Here is a 25,238-nt window from a genome sequence, read left to right as displayed (position 1 = left end):
TTGAACTAAAATTTAACATCATCAAAGTATTTTAAAATCAAAATATTTGATAAAAACATATTTTCACATTTTTTTCTATTTTAAAAACAAATAATTTGGCAAAAACATGTCTCTTAATTTAAAAATTAAAAAGGGTAATTTTGAAAATATAATATAATTTGATAAAAATCAAATTGTACATTATTCAACACCGAAATTTAATACTAATACCAATAAAAGTTGATCCAATTAATAAAGATTTGACTCAATTTTATTAATAAATGATTTATAAATACCTTTATAAGCATTTTGAACTTGAAGGAATGCGCAAGTCCTGATGAGTCAAGACCCAACTCATCAAAACTTTTGCCCAAAAAAAAATATACTATTGATGAGAGAAACTATAGGGTGACAATTTTCTCCCCGAAGTCTCCCCATGCTATTGTCTCTCCTATTTTCTTCTCATTTTCTCTTCATGTCCGAACAAGTTAAAAGGCATTCTCTCCTCTTTCCTTCCTCTCAACTTTTTCTCCCCATCCAAACTAACCAGCCATTGAACCATTAAAGCTTGATGAGTTAGAATAAGATGAGGCCATGACTCACTAAACTAGAGTTTTCTGAAGAGAATGAAGCTACCATTTACATAACAGTATCAACACATAAAACAGTTGAGACAGTCAACCAAACGTGTCCCACAAGGGTCAAACCAACCTAAGGGTCAGAAAACTTCATGAAACCACACGTTTCCTGAAAAAGGGTCAAACCAAGCTACCATTGCTGCCTCAACTGTGCGTTTCACATCAGTATGTCATGAATGAAGTGTCATATGTACAAATTGATCCTGACGACAACAGAATATTACTAGGCTTTTTCATCGTTTGTTGGAGCTGGGTTCTGTTGTTCCCTCCTTTTTCTGAAATATTTGCCAACAAATTCTTCAGCCAACTCCGGGTATTTTGTCTTCAAAAAGTTATCCAGACACTTCCGGTATGAAAAATCTTGCTTCTGACCATCTTTCAGTACCAAATAGAAGCACCTGCTGTCTTGGAAATTGCTGTGCCTGCTAACCTGTCAAAATGTCCCAGTGTTATTTTAGATGAAATCACTTAATCACTGATTGGTTACCCCCCTAGAACAAGACATTTAGGGTACCTTTGAGAATATATGATAAAACATAAAAGAATAGTCACTACTGAAATGAAATGGAACAAAACAGAATGGAACATTCAATTGTTTAGGAGTTTTATAAAAGAAATGAATGATTTTATTTAATCATTATTTAAGAATTATTATAAAATTAATAAATTTGAATTAGTTTTAATTATGTTTTTCAATTTTAAGATGAGAGAGTGAAAGAGTAGAGGGGAGCAGGATGAAGGTAATTCCATAATAATGTTATTTACATGGTATTGAAAATCGGACAACCCGGAAACCGATGACCTGGTCCCTTGTCCGGTTTGGGTTTACTCTTAACCCGGTGAGGGAGTAAACCGATGTAACCCAGTCAACCCGGTATAACCCGATGGGTTGACCGGGTTATTATTTTTTCAGACTTCTACCCCCACAACGGCATCGTTTTTTTTTTTATTTTTAATTTTTCAGAGCTCTGAGTTCAGAAATAAGATAACAAAAAAAAGTAAAATTGAAGTCAAAAAATGAAAAATTAGAGGTAGAGCATGCTAAGTCCAAAAATATAATATTTTATTATTGTTAGACTTTTGAGTGATTGGATTTGGTTAAATGTTTTTATAAGTAATGTCTTTTTATTTAAATTGTATTATTTTAATCATGACCGATTTGCCATCGGTTCAACTCCCGATTCAACCCCGATTGAACCACTAACCCGTGACCCAATGCTATGACCAGTTTAATGACTGGTCCGGTTTTACATACCTTGGTTATTTATATCACCTCATTTCATTCTTAACCCTCCAATTTTGGGGGTTAGAAAAAAATGGGTTTGAAATGGCAAAGGATAGCTTGGAAGACCATCCCAAGCAATTCCACTTCTCTTAAAAAATTATCCCAAATAATGGTATAAAACTTTGTGGTCGAAGACGAGCCAGAGAGAAGAACTGAATTGATTTATTTGACAATATTGACAGGATATATACATGTATAATGATATTCTGTAAAAGGAAATAAAATCAAATATTACTCCTAATGACCCAATCCTATCAAATCTCTATTTCTATGGGATGAATCCCTCTAATTTCTCTTTAATTATTCTCACACTCCCCCTCAAATTGGATCATAGATGCTAATCATGTCCAACTTGCTCATATAATTATCAAAAGCAAGTTTTTGTAATCCCTTTGTCAACACATCTGCTGCTTGGAGATTTGTCGGTAGGAAAGTTAGACATATAATTCCATCTTCCACCTTCTCTCTGATAAAGTGTCTATCTATTTCCACATGCTTGGACTTCTCATGTTGGATAGGATTCAATGCCATACTTATGGCAACCTTATTATCACAATATAGTTTGAGGTAGATCAAGTTGGACATGGATCTCTTCCAAAACCATTTTTAGCCACAATTCTTCCATTATACCTTGAGCAAGGGCACTCAACTCAGATTCAGCATTACTTTTGGATACAACTCTCTGCTTTTGACTCTTCCAAGTAACCAGATTTCCCTATACAAATGAGCAATACCCAGAAGTAGATCTCCTATTTTGGTGATGCCACCCCAATCTGCATCTGTATACACCTCTATATTCCTTTGTTCATGTTTTTGAAACAGTAAACCTCATCCAGGATTTCCCTTCAGGTACCCTAGGATTCTATATGCAACTTCCATATGTTTTTCCTTCGGTTCACACATATACTGACTAGCAAGCTCACAACAAATGCGATGTCAGGTCGTCTGTGAGATAGATAAACAAGTTTCCCAACAAGCCTTTGATATCTCTCTTTATCCGTTGGCCTCTCTCTCTCTTTATCCTCTTCTTCCTTAACATAGTTATCTTCTTCATCAAAATTGCCCTCTTCTTTCTTGGATTTTTGCCTCTTCTTTGGAAAAACAATATGGGTTTCAACAAGTTTACACCTCAACATACCTGTCTCCTTTAAGAGATCAAGTACATACTTCCTTTGAGACACATAAATACCTTGCTTTGATCATGCAACCTCCATTCCCAAGAAGTATTTCAGACAGCCCAAGTCCTTGACCTTGAATTCTTTTTCCAAAATAGCCTTTATTCTTGCCACTTCCTCACTATGATCACCCATGATGATTATATCATCAACGTATATAATAAGGACACACCTCTTACTGCCTTCTACTTTAACGAACATAGTATGATCCGATAGTCCTTGATTGTAGCCTTGTAGCTTTAAAACTTTTAAGAATCTATCAAACCATGCTCTTAGAGACTGTTTCAACCCATATAATGATTTCTTTAATTTACATACTTGATTCTCCCTTCCTTTATCAAAACCAGGAGGTAGAGTCATATAAACTTCTTTCAATTCTCCATTTAGGAAGGCATTTTTGATGTTTAGTTGGTGTAACGGCCATTCAAGATTGGCTACTACAGATAACAATACTCTAATGGTATTCAATTTTGCCACTAGTGCAAATGTTTCCTGGTAGTCAATGCCATAGGTCTGTGTAAACCCTCTTGCCACCAGTCCAGCCTTCAATTTATCAAGCTTTCCATTAACCTTATATTTGGGGGTAAACACCCATTTGCAACTAACTAGCTTCTTGTTTCTTGGTTTCTACACAACCTTCCAAGTCTCATTTCTTCCAAAGCTTTCATTTCTTCCAAGACAGCTTCTCTCCATCCAGACATTTTCAGGGCCTCATGAATGTCTTTAGGAATACAAACACCATCCACATTCGCAATAAAGGCCCGATACCTTAGGGATAAGGCTTTATAAGATACAAACGTCTTAATAGGATGTTGTGTACGGCTTTATAAGATACAAACGTCTGAATAGGATGTTGTGTACATGATCTTGGCTTCTTCCTGAAGGCAATAGGTATCTCAAAGTCATCTTCTGAATTTTCTGAACCTTCTTCCTCATCAAGATTATCATTCTCATTTTCTTCTTTATGACTATCTCCCATAAAATCTGTCATTAGTTTTGATTCCGGTACTGCTTCAGGTATGAAAGCTTTTGTACCATGCTTCTCTTCCGTGTGTAAACTTTAATCTCTTTACCTTATGCACCTGTGTTCTTATCTCCCCCTAAACCTGCATTTTCTTTTGATTTTGGAACAAAAGTGACAGGCTCAAGCAAAGTGGGATGGTCAAGAGACTGGTCACGGTCAAGAGAATCAATAGGTTCAATGGGAGAATATTCCTGAAATTCCTGAAATTCACTCCAACTCTCCCCCTGAATTAAAAGAGATGAATAGAAAGGCTCAAATTCAGAAAAAGTAACATCATGACTGACAAATAGACGTTTAGAAGATGGATCAAAGCATTTATATCCCTTTTGGTATGAGGAGTAACCAAGAAACACCCACTTGACAGCTTGTGGGTCAAGTTTGGAAGAGGAATGGAGATGAACAAACCTAGAACACCCAAATAACTTGAATGGAAGAATGGTTTCAAGATGAGTGAGAGAGTAGGTTTGCCAGAGACACTTAAGGGGTGTGGTGTATGATAGGATTTTTATGGGCATGTGATTAATAAGATAGGTGGTGGTGAGAATGGCATCCCCCCAGAAATATTTTGGCACATTGGTGGTGAACATAAGAGCACAGGCAACATCCAACAGGTGTCTATTTTTGCATTCGGCCACCCCATTTTGTTGGGGTGTATTCGCACAGGAAGTCTTATGGATGATACCTCAAGTTTGAAGGAAGTCACTTAGAGACTTGTTGACATATTCAGTGCCATTATCTATTTGGAGAATTTTGATGGATGTGTTAAATTGATTGAGAACCATGGTATAGAATTCGGTAAAAATAGAGGATACCTCAAGTTTATCTTTCATTTAATATACCCAACACACACAAGTATGGTCATCAATAAAGGTAACAAACCACTTGGCTCTAGTTCGATTAGCAACACGAGATGGACCCCAAACATCACTATGGATAAGAGAGAAAGGTCTAGAAGGCTTATATTTAGACCGCGGAAAAGAAGAGCGATGATGTTTAGCCAATTCACAAATATCGCAATGAAAATTAGAAATTTTATTAGATGGAAATTGGGGAAACAAATGACTCAAATATTGGACATTAGGATGACCCATTCTTTTATGCCATAACAAAAGATCAGCTTGTTCGAAAGTAGACACAAGGTTGCAGTAGATTCGAGACCATAGATTACTCACGGTTGATTCATCAAAGTAGTAGAGCCCATCACACTCCTCAGCATTGCCAATCATCCTCCCCGATGAGAGATCCTGGAAAATACAGTGAGTAGAGAAGAAATGAGCACTACATTTGGCTTGTTTAGTCAACTTACTGATAAATAGTAAATTGCAAGCAAGATAGGGAACATGAAGAACAGAGTCAAGGTGCAGAAATTTAGAAATAGTGATACTACAAGTTCCTGCAATGGAAGAGGATGTACCGTTTGCCGTGTCAATTTTCTCATGGCCACTACAAGGAAAGTATGAAGTAAACAAAGTAGAGTCTGCAGTCATGCGATCTGAGGCTCCGGAGTCAACAATCCACTTTGATTTAGTGGAACATACATTGAATGCCAAATGAGAATTACCTTGCTTAGTAGTGGAAGCATTATGAGATGGAGATGACTAGTTGGATTATAAACTATGGAGCATCTCTAGAAGCTTATTTAACTGATCCTTGTCAATGGTGGGTAAGGTAGATTGTCTGCTCACTAAGGCAAAAGATTCAGATGAAGGAAGGGTTGAGGAAAGTCCAGGCAACATAACCTTGCGACGAGAAGCATCACGATGAACCTCAGCGAATACATCACGAGTAGATGGTAGAGGGGAGCAAGCCAGGATGTGACTACGAACATCATCTAATGATTGATGAAGACCAACCAAGAATTGGAATACTCGCTCATCTTTAATAAGTCTTTTATAACATGCTGCATCACTAGGACAAGACCACTCGGTTTTTATGTTGAGATCAATCTCTTGTCACACTAAAACTAACTCCAATTAGAATTCAGTGAGGTCACGTTTACCTTGTTTGATCTGCCAACTTTGAGTTTTGAGATCATAAATTCGAGCACCATCTTCACCATCCGCGTAAGACTCCTTGACTGCATCCCAAATATCCCGTGCTGTCGAGAGAAACATAAAGGATTGTTTGATTTGAGGAGTCATGGAGTTAACTAACCAAGAAGCCACCAAAGAATTTTCAGTCCCCCACTTCACCAATGCAGCCGAATCTGATACGTCTGGTGGTTTGGACGTACCTGAGATGAGACCCAGCTTCCCACGGCCTCCAACAGCCAATTGAACACTCTGGGCCCACTCACGATAATTAGTCCCATTGAATTTTTCGAACACCAGGACTAGAGATGTTCCCTCGACAAAACTCAACCCAAGAGGAGTTTCGCCATTTGGAGTGATTTTTGAGTCTGCCTCAGCACCTGAACCCATGAACGTAGAGGGTCGAGTGCGTGAGTTTGGCTCTCGGCTGGTTCTATCGTCTCCCTCTAAGTGGTCGTGTTCAGCGTACCCTGGCTCTAATACCATATGGTCGAAGACGAGCCAGAGAGAAGAACTGAATTGATTTATTTGACAATATTGACAAGATATATACACGTATAATGATATTCTGTAAAAAGAAATAAAACCAAATATTATTCCTAATGACCCAATCCTATCAAATCTCTATTTTTACGAGATAAGTCCCTCTAATTTCGCTTTAATTATTCTCACAACTTCTAATCATCCCACTTCATCCCATCCCAAAAAACAACTCCAAATGACCTTAAAGCTGGATAGAGAAATATATGAGAAGAAAGAAGGTGGTTATGCAACAAGAAAAGAGACAATCTCTAGAATAATTCTTCAACGCCACTAAAAAGACAAGCATTCCGCTTGTCATGCATTCCAAAATAGGGAGTAAGAAGCCCACAGATATCCACAAAATTCTACACAGCTTTCTATGGCCAAAACCTTTGAACCATGCAACATGAGACTTCTCTAAATCTCCATTCAATTCTCACCAACAAATTCCAAGCAACTTATTCCACAAGAAACAGCTACACAATGATATTGATATTGTTACATGTCCAACAATTAAAAACATTGACTTGTCAACACACACACACACATTTTATTCAAAAAAAAAAAACTATTTGATCTACCAAACCTGTGACAATAGTTATAAATTGCAAGTCCAAGCTTAAAGGCAAGCAGAATGAAGAGAAAGATACCATCACATGATCAATCCCTGCACCCATTTTGGCTGCTTTATCTGGATGGTGTTCAAAGACATTCTCAATCACAAAAGTTTGATCATCAGCTGCTAGAGGGTCCCCATCATTGTACCTTCACACAATATTTACAAATAGAAAATAAATTATAACAAGAAAAAATGCTAAAATTTATGACACAAATTTCATACAAAAGTAAAGGAAAAATAAATAAGCTTAGAAATTTAGTGTTGAAAAATATATAAAAAAAAAAAGGAACAACGATGTATATTGGCATGCTGCCTTATAGTGTAGCCTCTATTTCTTCAGTTCCCTGCAGTAATCTTCTATTGGAAGGGTAAACCACTGAAGCAACAGTTGTAAAAGCTACTGAGAACTTGTTAACAGCCAAATACATTCAATAAAATATATAAAAAAGCAAACATGACTGTCAAATGAGTAGGCAGCAGTCCCTAATGTGCAGGATTAATGCCTAATCAACTTCATGCCACGCACCTTGCAAGCAATCACAATAGACAACCAAGAAACAGTCACAAAGTAACACAATTGTTTTAGGTTTAAGCTTACAACTGCTCATATCATCATGACATGTGTGTTATTATTGCCTTGAGAAACTTACCCAGTTTGTTGCATTATCCGTCTAATGTTCTGCATGATTGGTTCAATATCTTTGAGAATATCCTGTTCCTCAGAAGTGAACATATCCAATCTCTGTCTGGTTGCCGTATATAGTCCACCTACATTGGTCTCACGATTTGCCCCGGGTGTTCTGGGAGGGCGAGTCCTGTTTTTCCGTTCTCCAGCATGGGAACCCCAACCTTGTGACCCATCAGAAGGATTTTTCTTGAACAATTCCCTACTCTGCTTTCCCCATTGATCTCTGTCACTATCGTTAGCTGTAGCATTTTGGGAATCCCATCCACGAGAACTTCCACCCCAACCCTGGCTTGATGGGGACTTGGATCTTCCCCAAGAGCAATTGTTATCTTGGTCAAGTGAAGCATGGCCATCATTCTTGCCCCAAGAATCATCTTTTGCTCTTTCAGAACCAATGTCTCCTGCTTCGGGTTTACTTTTTGTCCAAGATGACCATCCACTTGACTTGTTTACTGTAGAATCATCATCATTTGGCTTCGCTGTCCACTTATCAGAGCTCCGAGAATCATCTTCTGCCCTTTCAGAACCAATGACTCTAGTTTCAGATTTATTTTTTGACCAAGATGACCAGTCACTTGACTTTGTTACTGTAGAATCATCATCTTTTGGCTTTGCTGACCACTTACCAGAGCTCCAAGAATCATTTTCTACCCTTTCAGAACCGATATCTACTGTTTCAGGTTTATTTTTTGTCCCAGATGACCAACCACCTGACTTTCCTGCTATAGAATCATCATGACTTGGTTTTGCTTTCCATTTACTAGAGTTCCAAGAGTCATCTTCTGCTCTTTCAGGAGGACCAATGTCTCCTGTTTCAGGTTTATTTTTAGTCCCAGATGACCAACTGCTAGACTTTCCTGCTATAGAATCTTCATGACTTGGTTTTGCTTTCCATTTACCAGAGTTCCAAGAGTCATTTTCTGCTTTTTCGAGAGAGCCAATGTCTCCTGCTTCTGGTTTGTTTGTCCAAGATGACCAACCACTCGTCTTCCTTAATGTAGAATCATCATCATTTGACTTTGCAGTCTGCTTACCAAAGCCCCAAGAATCATCTGCTTTTCCAGAACCAATGTCTCCTTTTTCAGGTATATTTTCTGTCCAAGATGACCAACCACCTGGCTTTCTTACTGTAGAGTCATCATTTAGCTTTGCTTCCTGCTTGCCAGAGCTCCAAGAATCATCATTCACTCTTTTAGAACCTGTTTCAGGTTTATTTTTGGCCCCAGTCAACCAACCACTTGACTTAACTGTAGAATCATCATCTTGTTTTGCTGTCCAGTTACCAAAGCTCAAAGAATCATCTTCTGCCCTTTCACAACCAATATTTCCTGTTTCAGGTTTATTTTTAGCCCGAGAAGACCAACCACTTGACTTTACTACTGTGGAATCATCATCATTAGGTTTTGCAGTCAACTTACCAAAGCTCCCAGAATCTTCTGCTCTTTCAGAACCAATGCCTCCTGTTTCTGGTTTATTTTTCATCCAAGATGACCAGCCACCAGACTTTCTTGTCACAGAATCATCATTATTTGGTTTCTCTGTCCACTTACTAGAGTTCCAAGAATCATCTTCTGCTCTATCCGATCCAACATCTCCTGTTTCGGGTTTACTTTTTGTCCAAGATGACCAACCATTTGTCTTCCTTGCTGCAGGATCATCATCATTTGGTTTTTCTCCCCACTTACCAGCGCTCCAAGAATCCTCTTGTGGTCTTTCAGACCCACCCTCATACGTTTCAAACACGGCATCTGTACCAGAGGCATGCTCTGGTGACAATTCCCAATCCTCCACAAACATATCATCAACATCCTCTCCCAAACATCCGTTATTGTTTACTTCATCTTGTGCAGTACTTCTCATCATATGCAAAAAGTTGTATACATCCAAACCAATATCATTAGATTTTACCTACAAAAGAAAATTCAATGGTGAAATAATTGTTAAAGAGATCCCTCGCTAATACCACAAGTCAAATATAGAGTCTAATCTCCAGACTCCAGAGTAGAACTGAATATAATCAAAAACCTCTTTTGCATCCCATAGGACTTCAAATCTAGATCCTGTGCCAACAGCTACACGTTTACCCCAGGAACAGGATGCAACAATGCTTGATAAGGCATCTGTGTGACATTTCTCAGCAGCCCGCTCAAAACATTTTTTAGGTGTCTGAGCAATCATAGAAGGTAAGACAAAAATAACATCTTCCATTAGATCACATGCCCATCCACATAATACATTTCAGGAATGAGGATGGCTGTGACTTACAAATAGTGTTGCATCAGTAAATGGAATTTGAATCTTTAACTGTTTACCCAGAGCCTTGTAGCCGCCTGTGTTGAATCCAACTAAACTCCCACCACAGGTCATGCTACTTGCCAAGAGAAGCAGATGCTCCCTGAGAACACCTTTTGCAACCATTTTTACAGATAATGCAAGACGCTGCACATAACAACAAAATGTTAGTCAATTGAATTTTATGGAAATATTTATGCAGTTCATCTGAAGTGAGGATCAGTGAAATGTTCCCAAATTAGAAAATATAGCAGAGAATTAAAGATTTAAAAAAAAAAATACCAGATGAGGAAAAATTTACAACACTTCATAAACCTCGCTCAAAGGATCCAAGTCCCACAGAATACAAGCAGATCTGTGGTGACCATTTGGGGTAGGGGGAACAAGAAAGATCCAGGAAAATAAAAATTGTATAGTCCATATGTGAGGTCAGTAAAGACTAGACCACAATTATGGTACCTCAATCAAACTTAAGACTCACTAGTTTGTGATATCAATCTCACACTTTCAAGTGCAGGAAAGAGAATTGTATGACTCCTTAAACCAGCAAGGCTAAAGCTCAAGCACGTATTTTGACTTGCACAAGGTAGAGTCAAAAAGGAATATTGGCATCATGAACACAAGATTTTTTACCCAAATCCAGCATAATGACACCAAGACTTACATTGATATGAACCAGTCTTGCTGTAAAGAAACTTTTGCTCACTCACAATAGTGATATAAATAGTTCCTTAAATGGGACCCGTAAAAGCTCCAACCACATTCCAGTTCTATAAGTTCATGTTCTTAACCATTTTGTCCCGTTTCCCTATTCTTAAGCCTTTAATTTATCCCAAACAACTTACAATTATACATACAGAATACGATGCCACCTACACTTCTCAATAAGCTCCAAAACTTCCACATTTCCTTCCCTTCTTTTTTCAGTCCATGAAAATAATATATGACGAGAACTCAGAGGAGGCAATGACTAGTGATAACAAAAAGAAATAGTCTCCAACTTACAGATAGAAGAAAGTGACAAAGACAACCTAATCGACCCTGCCTACCATGGTTGTGGATCTAAAATATCAAGCAGTGGCTCAGCATCAGGGACTGATGTGTGCAATAAAGTTGAGCACTAAATGACAGCATGTTGCTCTAATATGAATTGACAATGTGAGGCAATTAGTATAATAAACATGTGTGCATTAGTACACCATAGTTTCTCACCAGTCAAGATTCTGGCTACTCCCTCCCACCAGGACAATGAGTCCTAAATAAGATTATATACCACAATGGGACTTGTTTCTCAGGAAAGATCACTAGGACTCCTGTATTTACTAATACAAATTTTTGTAACTTTTAAAATAAACTCAGAGAATACAAATTTATGAAATTACAACTCACTGTAACTTTAAAAGCCAGACTTCCCAAACTTAATCAGCATAACCTCTCCTTGATCCCCTGTTAGCAAGCCTTGCCAATATATAGGAACATAAAAGTGGCTGCCAGAACTAGAACAGATGTACTTCTATAAAGTGAATGTACTCATGGACAACACTGAACAACACAGCAAGAAAACAACTATAAGCCTGTGAAGACCTTTTTCTTTGTGGTAACAAATCTTCACCTTTGACCACAATGTAAATGTAAACTCTGCGTAAAATTAATAAAATTGAGTGCTGAATCTTAGACAATGGAAACAAGGGTCAATCAGGTGTTGAAACTGAAGGCAGTATTTTTTGTTTTCCACATCTGATTCATTATATGCTCAAGGTGAGTAAGACAGAGCAGACCCCATTAATAAAATTGAGCAATAAATACAATTTTTCATGTGGCAATGATGACATACATTCAACATATTTTTCACAGCCATAAGGATTCTGATAGGATAGAGGAATAAACCTACCCGAATCACTTGATCAAAAACACATGAAATCCCCAACAATTCCTCAACTTGCTTAATTGCATATGGAATCGAACGTGTGGTATCAATTAAATGAAGGACAGGAAGGCATGAGTCAAGTACAATCCTCCATGCATCACCATTTTGCTTTACAGCCTTCTTCTCAAGAATGATGTCCAATGCCAGTTCGCCTTTTGGAGATTTGCTGGGGTTATGCACCCACATATTTGAATCCGAATTAACCCAGATAATGCTTGCGGAGCTAATGCAGGCATCTCCTGTTTATTTGACAGAAAGATAGATTAATCGAAAACACATAAGCAAGCAGCATGGCAAGTTGTATGACAGACCAAGGATATAATGTCTGCCCAGCAATTTAATCAATTATCTAAATATATCCAGTGCATGAAATCTGAGTTCCGCAGAAGCTTGAGTAGGAAAATTAGAAATAAACGGGCAGCAACCAAACCACTTTCCCCAGCAACAGTCACCAATCTTCTGGAAATAAATTTGGTTGTGTCCATTTGCTACAAAATTAAAATGACAATTGACAGCAGCAAATGACATTGAAATGCAGGATTATAACAGTATTCAATCAACCACCAATCAAACACTGAAATATCAACTTCACTAAAGAAAACAATGCATTGTAAGATGCAAAAAACATTGGTTCTGATAAGTCCCAGCAAATGCTGAAATATCAACTTCACTAAAAAGGACCGCCTTGAGAATGAAACATAATTTGAGCTCCATCACCAAATACTAATTGAACAATTTACAACAAAGCATAAATTCATAGCAAGTCAGAAGCAAACATTAATTATGTATTGGACTTGAAAATTACAGTAAAAGATAAATTGAGGAAAATACCTTTGATTATTGTTTCTAAAAGAACAGGGCAAATAACCTCAGCCAAAATGTACACAGTTTTCTCTAAATCATCAATAGCATCTCCATCTCGCCAAATAAATGACACGCATGGTGCAGAAGACTCACTGCTAAGAAGGAACAACAGTTCAGAAGGTAATTTTTCAATTCCAAACAATTTGCATCTTTGGGCAGAATTTAACCTGAAAAATAGTTCTGTCTTCTTAAAAATATGACCAAGTTTCTTCTTCTTATAATATGGCTTGAGAGTTTCTTGGCATCTTTGGACCACCTCAGCCATATTGATCTTCTTCTCCTCCAACATCATCTGTTTAAGAAAGATATGGTCACTTTAAAAAAATGTGTTTCATAAACCTCAAGATAATTTTTTTTCTTTTACTACTCATCATTAAAAAAATTACTTGTCAGATCTCAAAAATTTTTTGAAGTACAAACTTAGTATATACCCACACACACACACACACACACAATATACAACTGGCATTAGGGGGAAATACAATTAAAAAAAAATTAACGCAAGTAAAAATGTTTTGAACCATTTTTTCACCTTACGTATCATAGTAAACTAATAATTTCATCAATAATTCATGATAGAAAAAAATCATATATTCAGCCAGTTGTTTATTAGAGAGGAGGATTCGGAATCCTTCTAAAACCATAGAATCACAAAGTAAAGAAAGAACCTTTTTAAGACCATCAAACATAAACTTAATCAACAACTCCAGTACCCTCTGCATATCTGATAGAAGCCCTTTTCAAAACCATCAAATAAAGCACACAAAAAGAAAAGGAAAAAAACGCCATGCTCTGTCCCCGAGTTATTCTCTTTTCATTAACCTCAATTGTAATAGGAATGTTATTAATATTTTAAATATAGTTGACATCTACAAAAAAATGTCATGCTCTGTCCCAGAGTTATTCTCTTTCCATTAACTTCAACTGTAATTGGTATATTTTAAATACAGTTGACATCTAACTGCATCAACGTCTGCCAAAACGAAATTCAACACATAAATATGCTCAAGTTTGTGCCAAAAGGAAATTCAACCACCTTATTGAGAAAAATATGACCAACAAGGCCTGCATCAGTCTCAGGACTCTCGTTGCAAGTTCTCTGACTTTGGTATCTGAAAATAAACATGCCAAAGAATATATGAAACCAAAGAAAATCCTTAGCATCATCATAAAGACAAAATTGCATGGTAACATGCAATAGTTGAATGGTAGTTGAATATTATATTATTTCAGGCAACTAAATATTTATGCACATAAATATGCACTGATGCAACTGACAACATTTACATGCTAGAAGTTACAAGAAACAATGGCTGAAAGTTCAAATCAATACACACATTTCTTAGATATAATGAGATATAGAGAGAATATGGGAGAGGATACATACTCAATCACAACCTCATCTGCCACCTCTTTAAGACTGACTTTTCTCAATTGATTTTTAACCAGATAAGCTGCATTTTCTCGGCAATACAACTTTCCACAACCACAATCATTCAAGTACAAAATTACACGCCGATCAATTGGCTCATTCTTAAAACTTACCTTGCAAACCAATATTTCCTGAACACAAAATGGATGAATATAAAATCAGAGAAAGAAAAATCATCTGACTATAAAAACCAGATAGCATCATTAGTCATTAGATAAACATATAAATTACCTTCATCAATTCCCACGAAGAGTTACTGTTAGGACTAGCATCAAGGACTGCCTTGTAAGCAGGATTTGACATGGCAGTTGCAGCTAAGACACCTACTGGCTCGCCAGGAGGGAATAAAAGTTGGGACTTATCTCCAGCTTTTACTCCATATTCAAATTGAATGACAGAATTGCTACAAACATTTCTCACAGTGCCATCATAGCAAATAACAACATCCCGGAGGATGGCCATCAAATTCTTAAACAATGTTCCTGGTTCAGATAGCCCTCTAGAAGAGCGCACAAGTATCTCTCTAGTTGAGATAGAATGCACCATCTCTTCATATGGGTCTAAGCCATGCAGAAAGCATCCCTTGAGTAATCCAAACTCTGCAGAGGGATAATCAATCCTATCATAATATTTACCATTGAAATGTGAGGCCACGTCCTCAACCAATGTCTTTGAATAAAATTTCCCCCTATCTGAAAGCTGCATGCCTAAGAATCCAATCTGCTGAACCAACTTATCAATAGCAGACTCACTCTTTGAGTCAATCAAATCACCAAGACCTGACTTCAAAATAAAATTAATAATTGGTTGCTTCACATCTTGAATATACTTCTCCAATTGCTGTTGCACCAATTCATTGTAAATTGACCTTAATTGTTTCAGCAAAATGTCTTGTGTACCAATGCTCCTTTTAATGCTTCTCATGGCTTCCCCATACATGAAAAAGTCTTTCAAACTAACACTAAACCCTTCCACAAATAAACTTTCCATCAAAAATGGTTGTAAAACATTGAAGAATCTCATTACCTCCCCAGGACCCTTTCCAAAGAAAATTGAGGCTGCAATTTCATTTATCATTGTAGAAAGAATATCTCTACTAAAATCAAACCTCAAGATTTCGCTTTGAGAAATCAAGTACTTGTCCCCAGTGCAGTCAAAACTAGATGGCAGCACAGATTGCAACATTTGCACAGCAGTCCAATAAGGACCTTCAGAATAGGCTTTTACAAGAGCAGGTTTTGGCAATGATGGTGAGATGAACATGGCTAACTGATGAGTTTCCATTTTAGCCAAAAAGTATCTCTTAAACAACATTTTCAGTGACAATAGTGAATCACTAGTAAGCTGCAAATTAAGATTTCCACTGTGAGAACTGAGCAGCTGTTTTTCCAGAGAGAAAAGCTCCAAGACCTCTGCTTTGGCAGCCAATGACTGAGGATAAAACAAGTGTATACAGTCACCATCAAAATCAGCACCCAGAGGTCCACAAATAAGGGGATTTATCTTCACAGTGTGGTCATCATGGATATATACTGAAAGCGCTTGAAGTGAGTGCTTGTGTGTCGTAGGGGGCCTGTTAATAAAGACAATATCACCATCCATTATCCTTCGATGAACTATCTGACCAGGTTTAAGATATATATGCCCCTTTGAACTCTCCCTAAGCGAATAGGTTGACAAGCCTTCTCTGTAGGTTAGACACAAATTTTGATCCACCAGTTCCTGTAAATAATTTATGTTATGAGAGTTAACCCTTTCCTCAAATGTTATCCTTTGGGCAACTTCAAGGGGAATTCCAATTTCACTTATCTTTTTGTAAGATTCCCCAGTTATCACACTCCTTGAAGAAAATCCAGAACCCTTTCTGATGAACAAAGTTCTCATCTTCTCCATCCATGCTTTTGTTGTAGATTCATTGAGTTCTTTATTGACCCCGTAATGTGTCTCAATATCACGTGCTGCCTTAGAAGTACCCCTAACTTGAAGATACTGAGAAACAATTGACTGCAAGTCAGCTGCTTCCACTTGATGAGACTCAAAGTTCGGATTGCCAGATCTCGAATTCGTTATAATTTCTGCCTTCCTAAGCATTTTTCTTAGCACTGTCATGGAAGGATCCTGCAAAACAAGGAAAAGATGTATTCACCAGCTCTATAGCATTCAGAGACCCATCGTGTGAAACTCCTAATGGATCAAAAGTTCAGGTTTATCTAGAGATTTAAATTATAATTTATCTGAAGCAATGCCATAAAAATTGTTCAAATCAGAATTCAAGATACAATACAATTCAGAAAGCCAACAGTACAGATCACTGGGGAACTGCACAGAAATACATCCAGAATCACCAGAATTTTGAGGCAAATGGTAAACTTTCAATTGAATCACACGATTTAAATGATGCAGAAACCTGCAGTTAATTCAAGTTGCAAAGTGGGGTCCTTTGTGACCCAATGCAATCCAATAACAAAAAGCCCCAAATCTCTTTTTCTTCAAGAAAGGGTGAGGGAGAGAAAACTCATCAGATCATCAGATCCATAACTTTGAACTTTTTGAAATGAAATTTTAGTAGTAATTTGAGACTTTTCAATTAAACAAGCCACATAAAAATTATGCATATTTTTAAGAAAAGAGGATATTAAAAATAGTGACCTCACAGTTACCCAGACCCAATCCCCTCCCAAGTTCAATGTCAGGTCTGGTTCAAGTAACCCTGAATTTACGCATTTATTAGTTTATATAAATCCACAGAGTCTTGTTAAACGTATGGATTGGTATTTTGTCATTTCACTATCTGTAAGAGTTAATCTTATAGTCAATCTCTATTCTTAAATCAAGTAATCAACATCTATTAAAGCAAACAAAGGCTGCCCATTGCAACAATATGTGAGTCCCACATGTGAGCAAGCCTCATCATCTATATCTGTAAGAGTTAATCTTATAGTCAATCTCTATTCTTAAATCAAGTAATCAACATCTATTAAAGCAAACAAAGGCTGCCCATTGCAACAGTATGCGAGTCCCACATGTGAGCAAGCCTCATCATCTATATTTCTATTCTTATTATGAATTTTACACGAAAAAGAATAGTGAAATTGAGAAAACAGCCACATTCCTTTGATTACTCACCGAAGATAGGACACTCATACCATCTGAAACTTCTGGCACAGACAAACAGTTTGGGGGTACTGGAAGATACTTCAAGACATATCCTTCTTGGGGGAAATAGCCTTTTCCAACAAGTTTTTTTCTGGTCTCTGGAGGTATTCTTTTGATAATTTCCATGACCTTATGTATTTGAAAAAATAAAGCAACAAAAAGAATCAAAGTAAATGCCAAGTTCCAGCACAAAAGTAACAGCAAATAGATGCTATCAGAAGCATTAACGTCAAACAGCACAGCATTATCCAACTTAACACTCAATTATAGACATTACAAGATCCATCATAAATCACATATATTTTTTATTTTACAATTCAATACTATAAAACAAGAAAATGTCATTTGCACCGATAAATTAAGTAATTAGTGATCAAGAAATACATGTGACACTTCAATCCCTAATAAACTAAAAGGAACATGGGTCAGCCTTGGAATGCTACAACAAATTTATAATTTATCTTTAAAAATAGAAAAACTGGAGGGGGGAAAGCGTCAAAGGAAATAACCAATAGGATTGCCCAATTGAAATATACAAATATCAGGGCTACAATTTTCCACATTATGTTGTGTATACATGGGGGTAGCCTGTTCCTGTGTATAACAAGCGGGAACACATAAGAAGTTCGATGCCTTATAAGTTATGATTTGTGGACAGTAAGAAATATACATAGACCTATAAAATTCAGATGATGCATAAAACACAGAATCACAACTAGCAAATAGATATTTACCAGGACAATGAATATGCAGACAAAGAAGAGTAACTAGTCATTATAAGTGTCATGGGAAAAAGGATAGCAGAAACAACACCTCATAAGGAAGCAAAGCTCGAGTATTGTTGCTTTCATAGCGATAGCCATATTTTTCCAAAAATCCCCAAAAGCCAGGACACATTTTTGACTTAGACACCTTCAATTCCAAGTAACAAGCACCGTCTGTTGTTTTAACCTCCCGAATAGTAACTTGTGAAGCATTAGGATTCTATAAAGAACAAGATGGAAATATCATAAATATGAAAATAAACAATAGACTTCCACCTACTACAAATTAGCATAAATTGTAAATCCTGCTAAAGCCAACTCAATTAGGGAAGAACAAAACAAGCTAACAGCATAATTATGTTTCCAAGAGAAGGCTTAGATTTAATAGAAATAAAAAGAGGATAAAACATATATAAGGAAAATTTGGAGAAGAATGAAAAATGCGTCAATCTTGCTGAATGTCTATCAGTTACACCCCTCACAGACAAGGTAAAGGAGTACGCCTCTACCACTTCCTTTCTTCTTCCCTCCAAGGACGAAGGTCAGGAAGGGGAAACATGTCTAGAAAAGAAAGGAATTGAATTTAAACAGCTTCTGAAACTAAATAAAAGTGGCATTCCTCTCAGGCCAACGGTAAGATTGGTAGAGAGGAATGGATTTTAAGGGAATGGAAAAGGGAATTAAAATGAGAATGGAATGAAATGGGATGACCTAAAATCTCATAAGGCATGTTTTTGGATAGAAATAGGATACTTTTACATTGTTATGTGTGGCAGAATAGAATTTTGATAGCAATGAAAAAGCTAAAAAAGTGATTGACCAGATTAACCTTGAAATAAATTTAGATCTTATTAATATGAACAAAAAAAGTATAAGAAAAGGAAGAAAGCTTCACAGTTTTTTTCATTGGTAGCCATACAGCATTATATCAGTCCGTTCGTCATTCATTTTGGGGGATGAAGAACCTCCATGGCCCCCCCCAAAAAAAATCCATCATTATGCATGAGCATGCGTGCATGTGCATGTGCATATACGTATATGCATATATACACATAAAAGGATTTGTTTTGGTGTATATGGTGTAATCATTAATAGGCTGCAGAATGTTTTGGCCCAACCACAATGAAATTTGAAGATTTTACTTTGCCATATTCTATTCTATTTTTTCCCTTATTCTTTCCCTCCATAAAATCTCTGACGAATGTTTAGAAACCTCTAGAGTAGTGATTAGAGCTCCTTGCAAAATCCTATCCTTCATAAAGCATCATATCCACAATATTTGAGCAGATCTGCAGCAAGAACAATCATTTGTGGCCAGATTCCGAGCAAGAACTTTGAACAGCAAAGAAGACAAAGCAAGGTAGGGGACATTGATTGCAACAGCAGATGAGGCAAGGAATATCCATCTAGAGGAATGACACTTAGGTTCCAAAAGATCAAATTAATGACAGATAGGTTCAAAAAAACTTTACTAAAAAAAAAACAAGTGCAAATATCAATTCAAACAGTTGTAGATATAGAAATTTCAGTTGCAAATCAGGCATTTAAATCTTATGGACCACTCCCAATTATCAACATTGCAAATAAGGAATAACTGAAACTCCAATATTTACAATTATGAAAATTGGCATTTGCAAGTCATCTCTCAACAAAATTTTGGGACCTAACTATTATTGAGTTAAACTATTGGGACCTAACTGAAACCCCCCCCCCTTCTTTTTGCTGTGTTCTAACAATTAAAGGGGAAAATTGATTAGGGTATAATTTGGAAGGTTGGTCTTGATCAGATCACAGGTAAAGCTATTAAATATGGTAGAATCTAGTTTTCCAAGGAAGTTGAGATTTGAAATGAGAAGCCAAGTGTAAAAAAATTGGGAAAAAAAAATAAGAGGAATAAGAAGAAGAAAAATGTCTGTAGAGAAGTAAACTGACATGAAGTTCATGCTCAGCATTCAAATGATTGTCATGTATCTTTGGAATTAGACTGATAAAACTTATGAAATGAATATAATATAATGAAGATCAGTGACAAATTCATCTTTGCACTGTTTATTATTTCATCTGATATAATTCCCTCCCTCCTCAGATGGAAAGCCCTGACCTCATCTGCAATGGAAAGGGAATAGTAGACAGTAGATTTCAATCATGCCAAAGGTTCTTTTCTGCTGTATGCCTTTTCCTTGTATCTTCCTAAGCATACCAAACATACCATAAGTGTATCTAGAGCACTCAATTTTATTATTTTCCATCTTTGGAAAAAAAAAAACAGAGACAAAAATAAACCACTGATAGAGGTAAAATTGCAGAAAATATGATATAAACTAAAGCATCTATACTAAAAGTGAAGGAACCATCTATGTCAAAAAGACACCAGAAACTTTAAAACTCAATGCAATGCTCCAAGTCCAGCACATGTAAAATGATCTCTTTGAAAATTAAAAATGTGGGTGCATATATATGTTTAACATAGAAAATGTAAGTCATAGGTGTCATCATATTTATTGCATTCCCACATATATAAATAGATGATAAGAATAATAATAAACTCAAATATACATATATCCATACGCATTTTCATATACACACACACATATATATATTTATATATCAATATATATAACGAGAGAGTGAGAGTGAGAGTGAGTGAGTGAGAGTGGTTCATACTGACCCCACAACATTTTGCCAAAAACTTCTGCGCTAAACCATTGCTTGCCACTGGATTCTGAAATTTATAGGCTAGTAAATTAAAAATTGCAAGCTAACATGATAACTATAATCAGAGATGAGCAAATTATCAACCGCTCACTATCTATTAAAAGTCAGTAAAACTTCAGGGAAAGAAGAAGGGGGGATAGGAAGAATACAACATGAACATATTGTCATAATTTTCCTCACTTAAATGTTTCCTAGTATGTCTATATTTTTCAAGCTAGAGATTCACATTGCAATCTATAATAGGAGGATGCTTATCACCTCTTTATTAAGTTTACTTTTCAATTTTTGGCAAAAGAATAAAGTTTACTTTTCAAATCAGACGTATAAGAATATTCAAAGATGATGAGAAACAATGAAATTGTGATAAATATAATTGATTATTTGACTGGAAAATAGTCTTTCATAAGCCTGTCCTCTCAAAGAACTTAACTCTCTGGGTAAAAGGTGTAAACGAAAGAATATTAACTGCAGCTCCTTCACCTTTTGCATTCAATAACTACAGGTTACTGAAAAGACCAGCAAATTTTTGTTAATTCAACATGCGAAAAATGAATAATGAAACTCCTTTGTCAGGTGATACCTTGTATGTTTTCATTTTCAAGCAGTTTAAGCACAACAAGCTCAGCATCTTCTTCAATTCACTAATATGACTTGGATGGTATATTGGAACTGGTAGCTTAATATATCCAAAGTGACCTAGAAAATAAGAGCAGAGTATTGATACATTTGAAATGCTATTCTTTTATCAAAATAATAGCCAGAGAATGACCATATACAAACCTTCACATTTTCCAGCTTCAGAAGTTCCACAAGATTCACATCTTCCAAATTCAAGGGGTAACCCAAGAAATGGATTTGACAGCTGACTAGCATGGCTAATTGAAGAGTCATTGATGGATGCTGTACACTGCCAAGACATGACAGAAATGAAACCAATAATTTGGTCCAAAGAAAAAAAAAATCAAATATCACTATAAGGCTCAGTGATGCATGGTTGAAGCAGACATTACTCAGAAACCTCTTCTTCAGTTAAAGTAATAATTTGAGATATTTCAAGCAATACTCTTAGCAACTGACCATAAATATAATACTAACATACTACATACCCATAGAATTCATGCTTCAAACTATGTTTTAAACTCTATTCATAATGCTCAACCAAAAAAAGGTAACTTTCAAGATAACACAATTGAACTCTGAAATTGATATAAAAAACAAATTAGCATTCTGAAAAAAATGTCCTGATAGGTACATAGCAGAAAATACTCCTGACAAATGTTGCAAGAAGCTCTGGTGTAGTCAAAGGAATTCGCCCTAGCACCTAACATGCTAAAGTGAGGCACTAAAGGGGTTAATGCCTCTTGCACCATAAGAAGCATTGGCTTAAGCCAGCTGCTCACCTGGCAGCACCTTTGGTGCTTTCCCCTTCATTCAAGGCGAGCACTTTTGTCACTTGAGATTGGTAGAAACAGAAGGGAAATCCCGGAAGGCCAGCTCAAGTATTTTAAAACAGTGTAGCTTCATTATGAATCGGAAAACCATAAATCCAATCCAACAATTAAGCACTAATCAGTGATAAGGCAAAAGGGCCATTGTCACTTTAAAATATTTTTTATGCCATTAGTTTTCTAAGGTTTGACAACTGAACATATTACTTTGAGCGTTGACTAAATGATTTTCTGATTGGATAATAATGTTATTGAATTACTAAATTAATTAGCGCATTTGATTATCAATATGACCTATGGCTAGATGATAATTATGTTTAATAATTAACTTAAAGATCAAATGTTGTTACAACTTACATTTATTTATTTATTTTATTCATTAGCATTTTTTGGCATCATTTCCTATTTTAGCATCTTATTTCCCTTAACTGTCTCTTGTCTTTTCTTTTTCCCCCCTACGCCTCTCATCTAAGGCAGTTCAAGGGTTTAGCACCACAAGGGCGTTTTTATTGACTTTGACTGCCTTGAGGAGCTCATAATATCAGCGCATGTCATCCTTTGCACAGATCACAATAACACACCCTGCATTGATCCAAGTTTATCTCGCTTACAAAAAGGGATGGTTATTTCCTAAGCTACACGCCACAGGGAGCTCAATTGGTCCATTAAGAAACTCTATTAACAAAACTGAAAGCAGAAGTTCAATTTGAGCTTACAATTTCATGACATGTAGCCAGACTAAATCTGATCCCGACAACTTCAGCATCTAAAATAGTTGAAGAAGGATCTTCCTCCATCAATTTCAGAGTTCCAAAGTAATTTTAGGTTCCTGCAAACAAATAATTTATAATCACTCATATTACTTAGTAAAACCTCCAAAATGGCCTTTTCTTTTCTTCCTTATGTCTTTGGGAAGGGGTGAATAATTGATAAATGAGACAATTGTGACCAGAAGATAAGGCATCCTCCTCGTGAAAAATAGAAATGGAAGAAAAAAAAGTAACACAAAACTCGTAAAAGCATGAGCTCAAACTTAATAGTTTCCATTAACCCTCTAACTGAAGAGCCAGCAAGACAACTCATGGTACAACATCATTGAGAACAAAAATTGTAAAAACCGAAATTCATCAATAGAAATGGTACAACATCATTAACGCCTCTAGCATTAGACAACAACCCCTAGTACCCAACAAAGAGAGCACACTTCAAAAATGTACCAAGCTCTCCTTCCTCCCAAGGCCTGACGAACAGAGAAAAAATTATTCAACATGGGGGACTTGTATGGACAGGAAACTCACTCAAGACAACAATTGTGACTTGTGAGTGCAGTGACACCCTCAAGAGTTCTTCAAGATTTCATCAAAAAGTCGATGAGTAAACACAAGCTGGAAAATATAGAGAAAAGAAAATTAAAAAAAAAGTTGAAGAAAGAGAAAGAACTTTAAATGGATTCATATTCACTTCCGACTCAACGAATCAGATGAAATCAGAATCTTCGCTTCATTCAGAATAAAATGAAAACGACTTGCCAAGGGAAATGAGTTTAAACAGCAAACTAAAATTTAAAAAGACAGTTAATATGGCCCTCTTTTGGGGTTTCAGAGAACCAAAGAAATGACAGGCTGCATGGAAAGGAAGACTAGCATAAAAATGCGCGAAGCATTGCTCCCAGAGTTACGCTCGGAGCCAAAGATGGAATTGCGGTGCAGGTGGAATGCAGGATACAAAGCCTCCGATATTATTAAAAACATGCAAAAAAAAAAATGTACAGAACATTTGCCATAATTTTATTCTCTCAAGCCCTCAACTTCAAATGAAACAGACCGTCAAACTAATTTTTCTGGCATACTTCCCAGAAACCAAAACATTTGATTACCGCCCTACTCAAACAAACCCGTCATTTTCTCGTCCCGAAACACAAGTCCTACCTCGAAAAACCAAAACTCCCTCCTTTCAGTGACTCACGGAGCTGAAAGTCAAACCCTAGACCAAAGAACGAGAATAACAAATGGGCAAGTGCAATTAGCGCCATAGCTCAAGAGAGTAAAAGCATTCTGCATGAATCGAAAATGCCCCATCAGCAATGAAATCAGCATACCAGGAGCAGGGACGGAAATATCTGATTCCCTGGTTTCTCTCTCTGCGCGGCTCGGACGCAGAATGAAGCGAAGGCCAAGAGTGGGTGGAGTGAGAACGAGGGTCCAGTGGCACCGAGAGTGTGGCAAGAAGAGAAAATTCGCTTTGCATGAAAAGAATTCCGTTTCGACGAAATTGAAATTTGGCAATGCTGGGTTTTCCGCCCAGGCAGTACAGGTGGCCTGATGCTCTTGGTTTTGGTGGCTCAAATGACCAAAATGCCCATTGAATTACATAGAAACATCAATCATTTTTTTAATATTTTTTTAGGATTATAGTGGCTCATGAATAATGATAAGAGTTTATACTTTTAGTTTATAGACATGACGTGCCTCATACATGGTTTAGATGAATTGTTGGAACTTGGAAGGGGAAGGAGGAAAGTGGACAAATAATATATTATCTAGGGTTTGGTGAGGAAGTGGATTCTCTCCCTTAAGCCATGTTTGGTGTGATGAAATGGGTATGTGAAATAAGAATGAAAGAGGGATTGATAAAGTTTGGGTATTTGATGCATGAGACAGTTCAATTGGCTCACTCCTAT

The 25,238-nt window shown here is 36.6% G+C and overlaps 1 protein-coding gene across 3 annotated transcripts; it reads right to left on the bottom strand.

Moving 5' to 3' along the window:
- Window positions 1–587: 587 nt before the first annotated feature.
- LOC129312930 (DNA-directed RNA polymerase V subunit 1) lies at window positions 588–24,851 on the bottom strand. Of its 3 annotated transcripts, none has more exons than XM_054955723.1 (19): window positions 24,657–24,851; window positions 23,275–23,387; window positions 21,891–22,017; window positions 21,691–21,806; window positions 21,064–21,117; window positions 18,445–18,615; window positions 17,602–17,760; window positions 14,707–16,593; window positions 14,431–14,606; window positions 14,080–14,155; window positions 13,211–13,335; window positions 13,011–13,138; window positions 12,144–12,418; window positions 10,226–10,399; window positions 9,986–10,126; window positions 7,923–9,868; window positions 7,304–7,418; window positions 5,274–5,345; window positions 588–1,047 (listed from the first exon to the last, which is right to left on the bottom strand). In XM_054955723.1, the coding sequence occupies exons 2-19, from the start codon at window positions 23,353–23,355 to the stop codon at window positions 841–843; spliced, it is 6,030 nt and encodes a 2,009-aa protein (XP_054811698.1). In that variant the 5' UTR covers window positions 23,356–23,387; window positions 24,657–24,851; the 3' UTR covers window positions 588–840. The 3 variants fall into 3 exon arrangements, with proteins under 3 accessions (XP_054811698.1, XP_054811699.1, XP_054811700.1); XM_054955724.1 differs by having other exon boundaries at window positions 13,011–13,135; XM_054955725.1 differs by lacking the exon at window positions 5,274–5,345 and having other exon boundaries at window positions 24,657–24,849.
- Window positions 24,852–25,238: the final 387 nt, after the last annotated feature.

The sequence above is a fragment of the Prosopis cineraria genome, unplaced genomic scaffold, assembly GCF_029017545.1.
Source record: "Prosopis cineraria cultivar Desert tree isolate PC_DT_omini unplaced genomic scaffold, ASM2901754v1 PC6, whole genome shotgun sequence".
In the NCBI taxonomy this organism is placed as follows: Eukaryota; Viridiplantae; Streptophyta; class Magnoliopsida; order Fabales; family Fabaceae; genus Prosopis; species Prosopis cineraria.
This window is presented reverse-complemented; position numbering and strand designations above follow the sequence as displayed.

Bases quoted from the DNA above. Each gene is read 5' to 3' on its own strand.
- LOC129312930 (XM_054955723.1), bottom strand. From the start codon at position 23,355: ATGGAGGAAGATCCTTCTTCAACTATTTTAGATGCTGAAGTTGTCGGG. The intron at 7,419-7,922 runs GTAAGTTTCTCA...TATTGTGTGAAG, and splicing joins CGGATAATGCAACAAACTGG to GTACAATGATGGGGACCCTC. The intron at 5,346-7,303 runs GTATCTTTCTCT...TGTATTTTCCAG, and splicing joins CAGGGATTGATCATGTGATG to GATCTCTCATCGGGGAGGAT.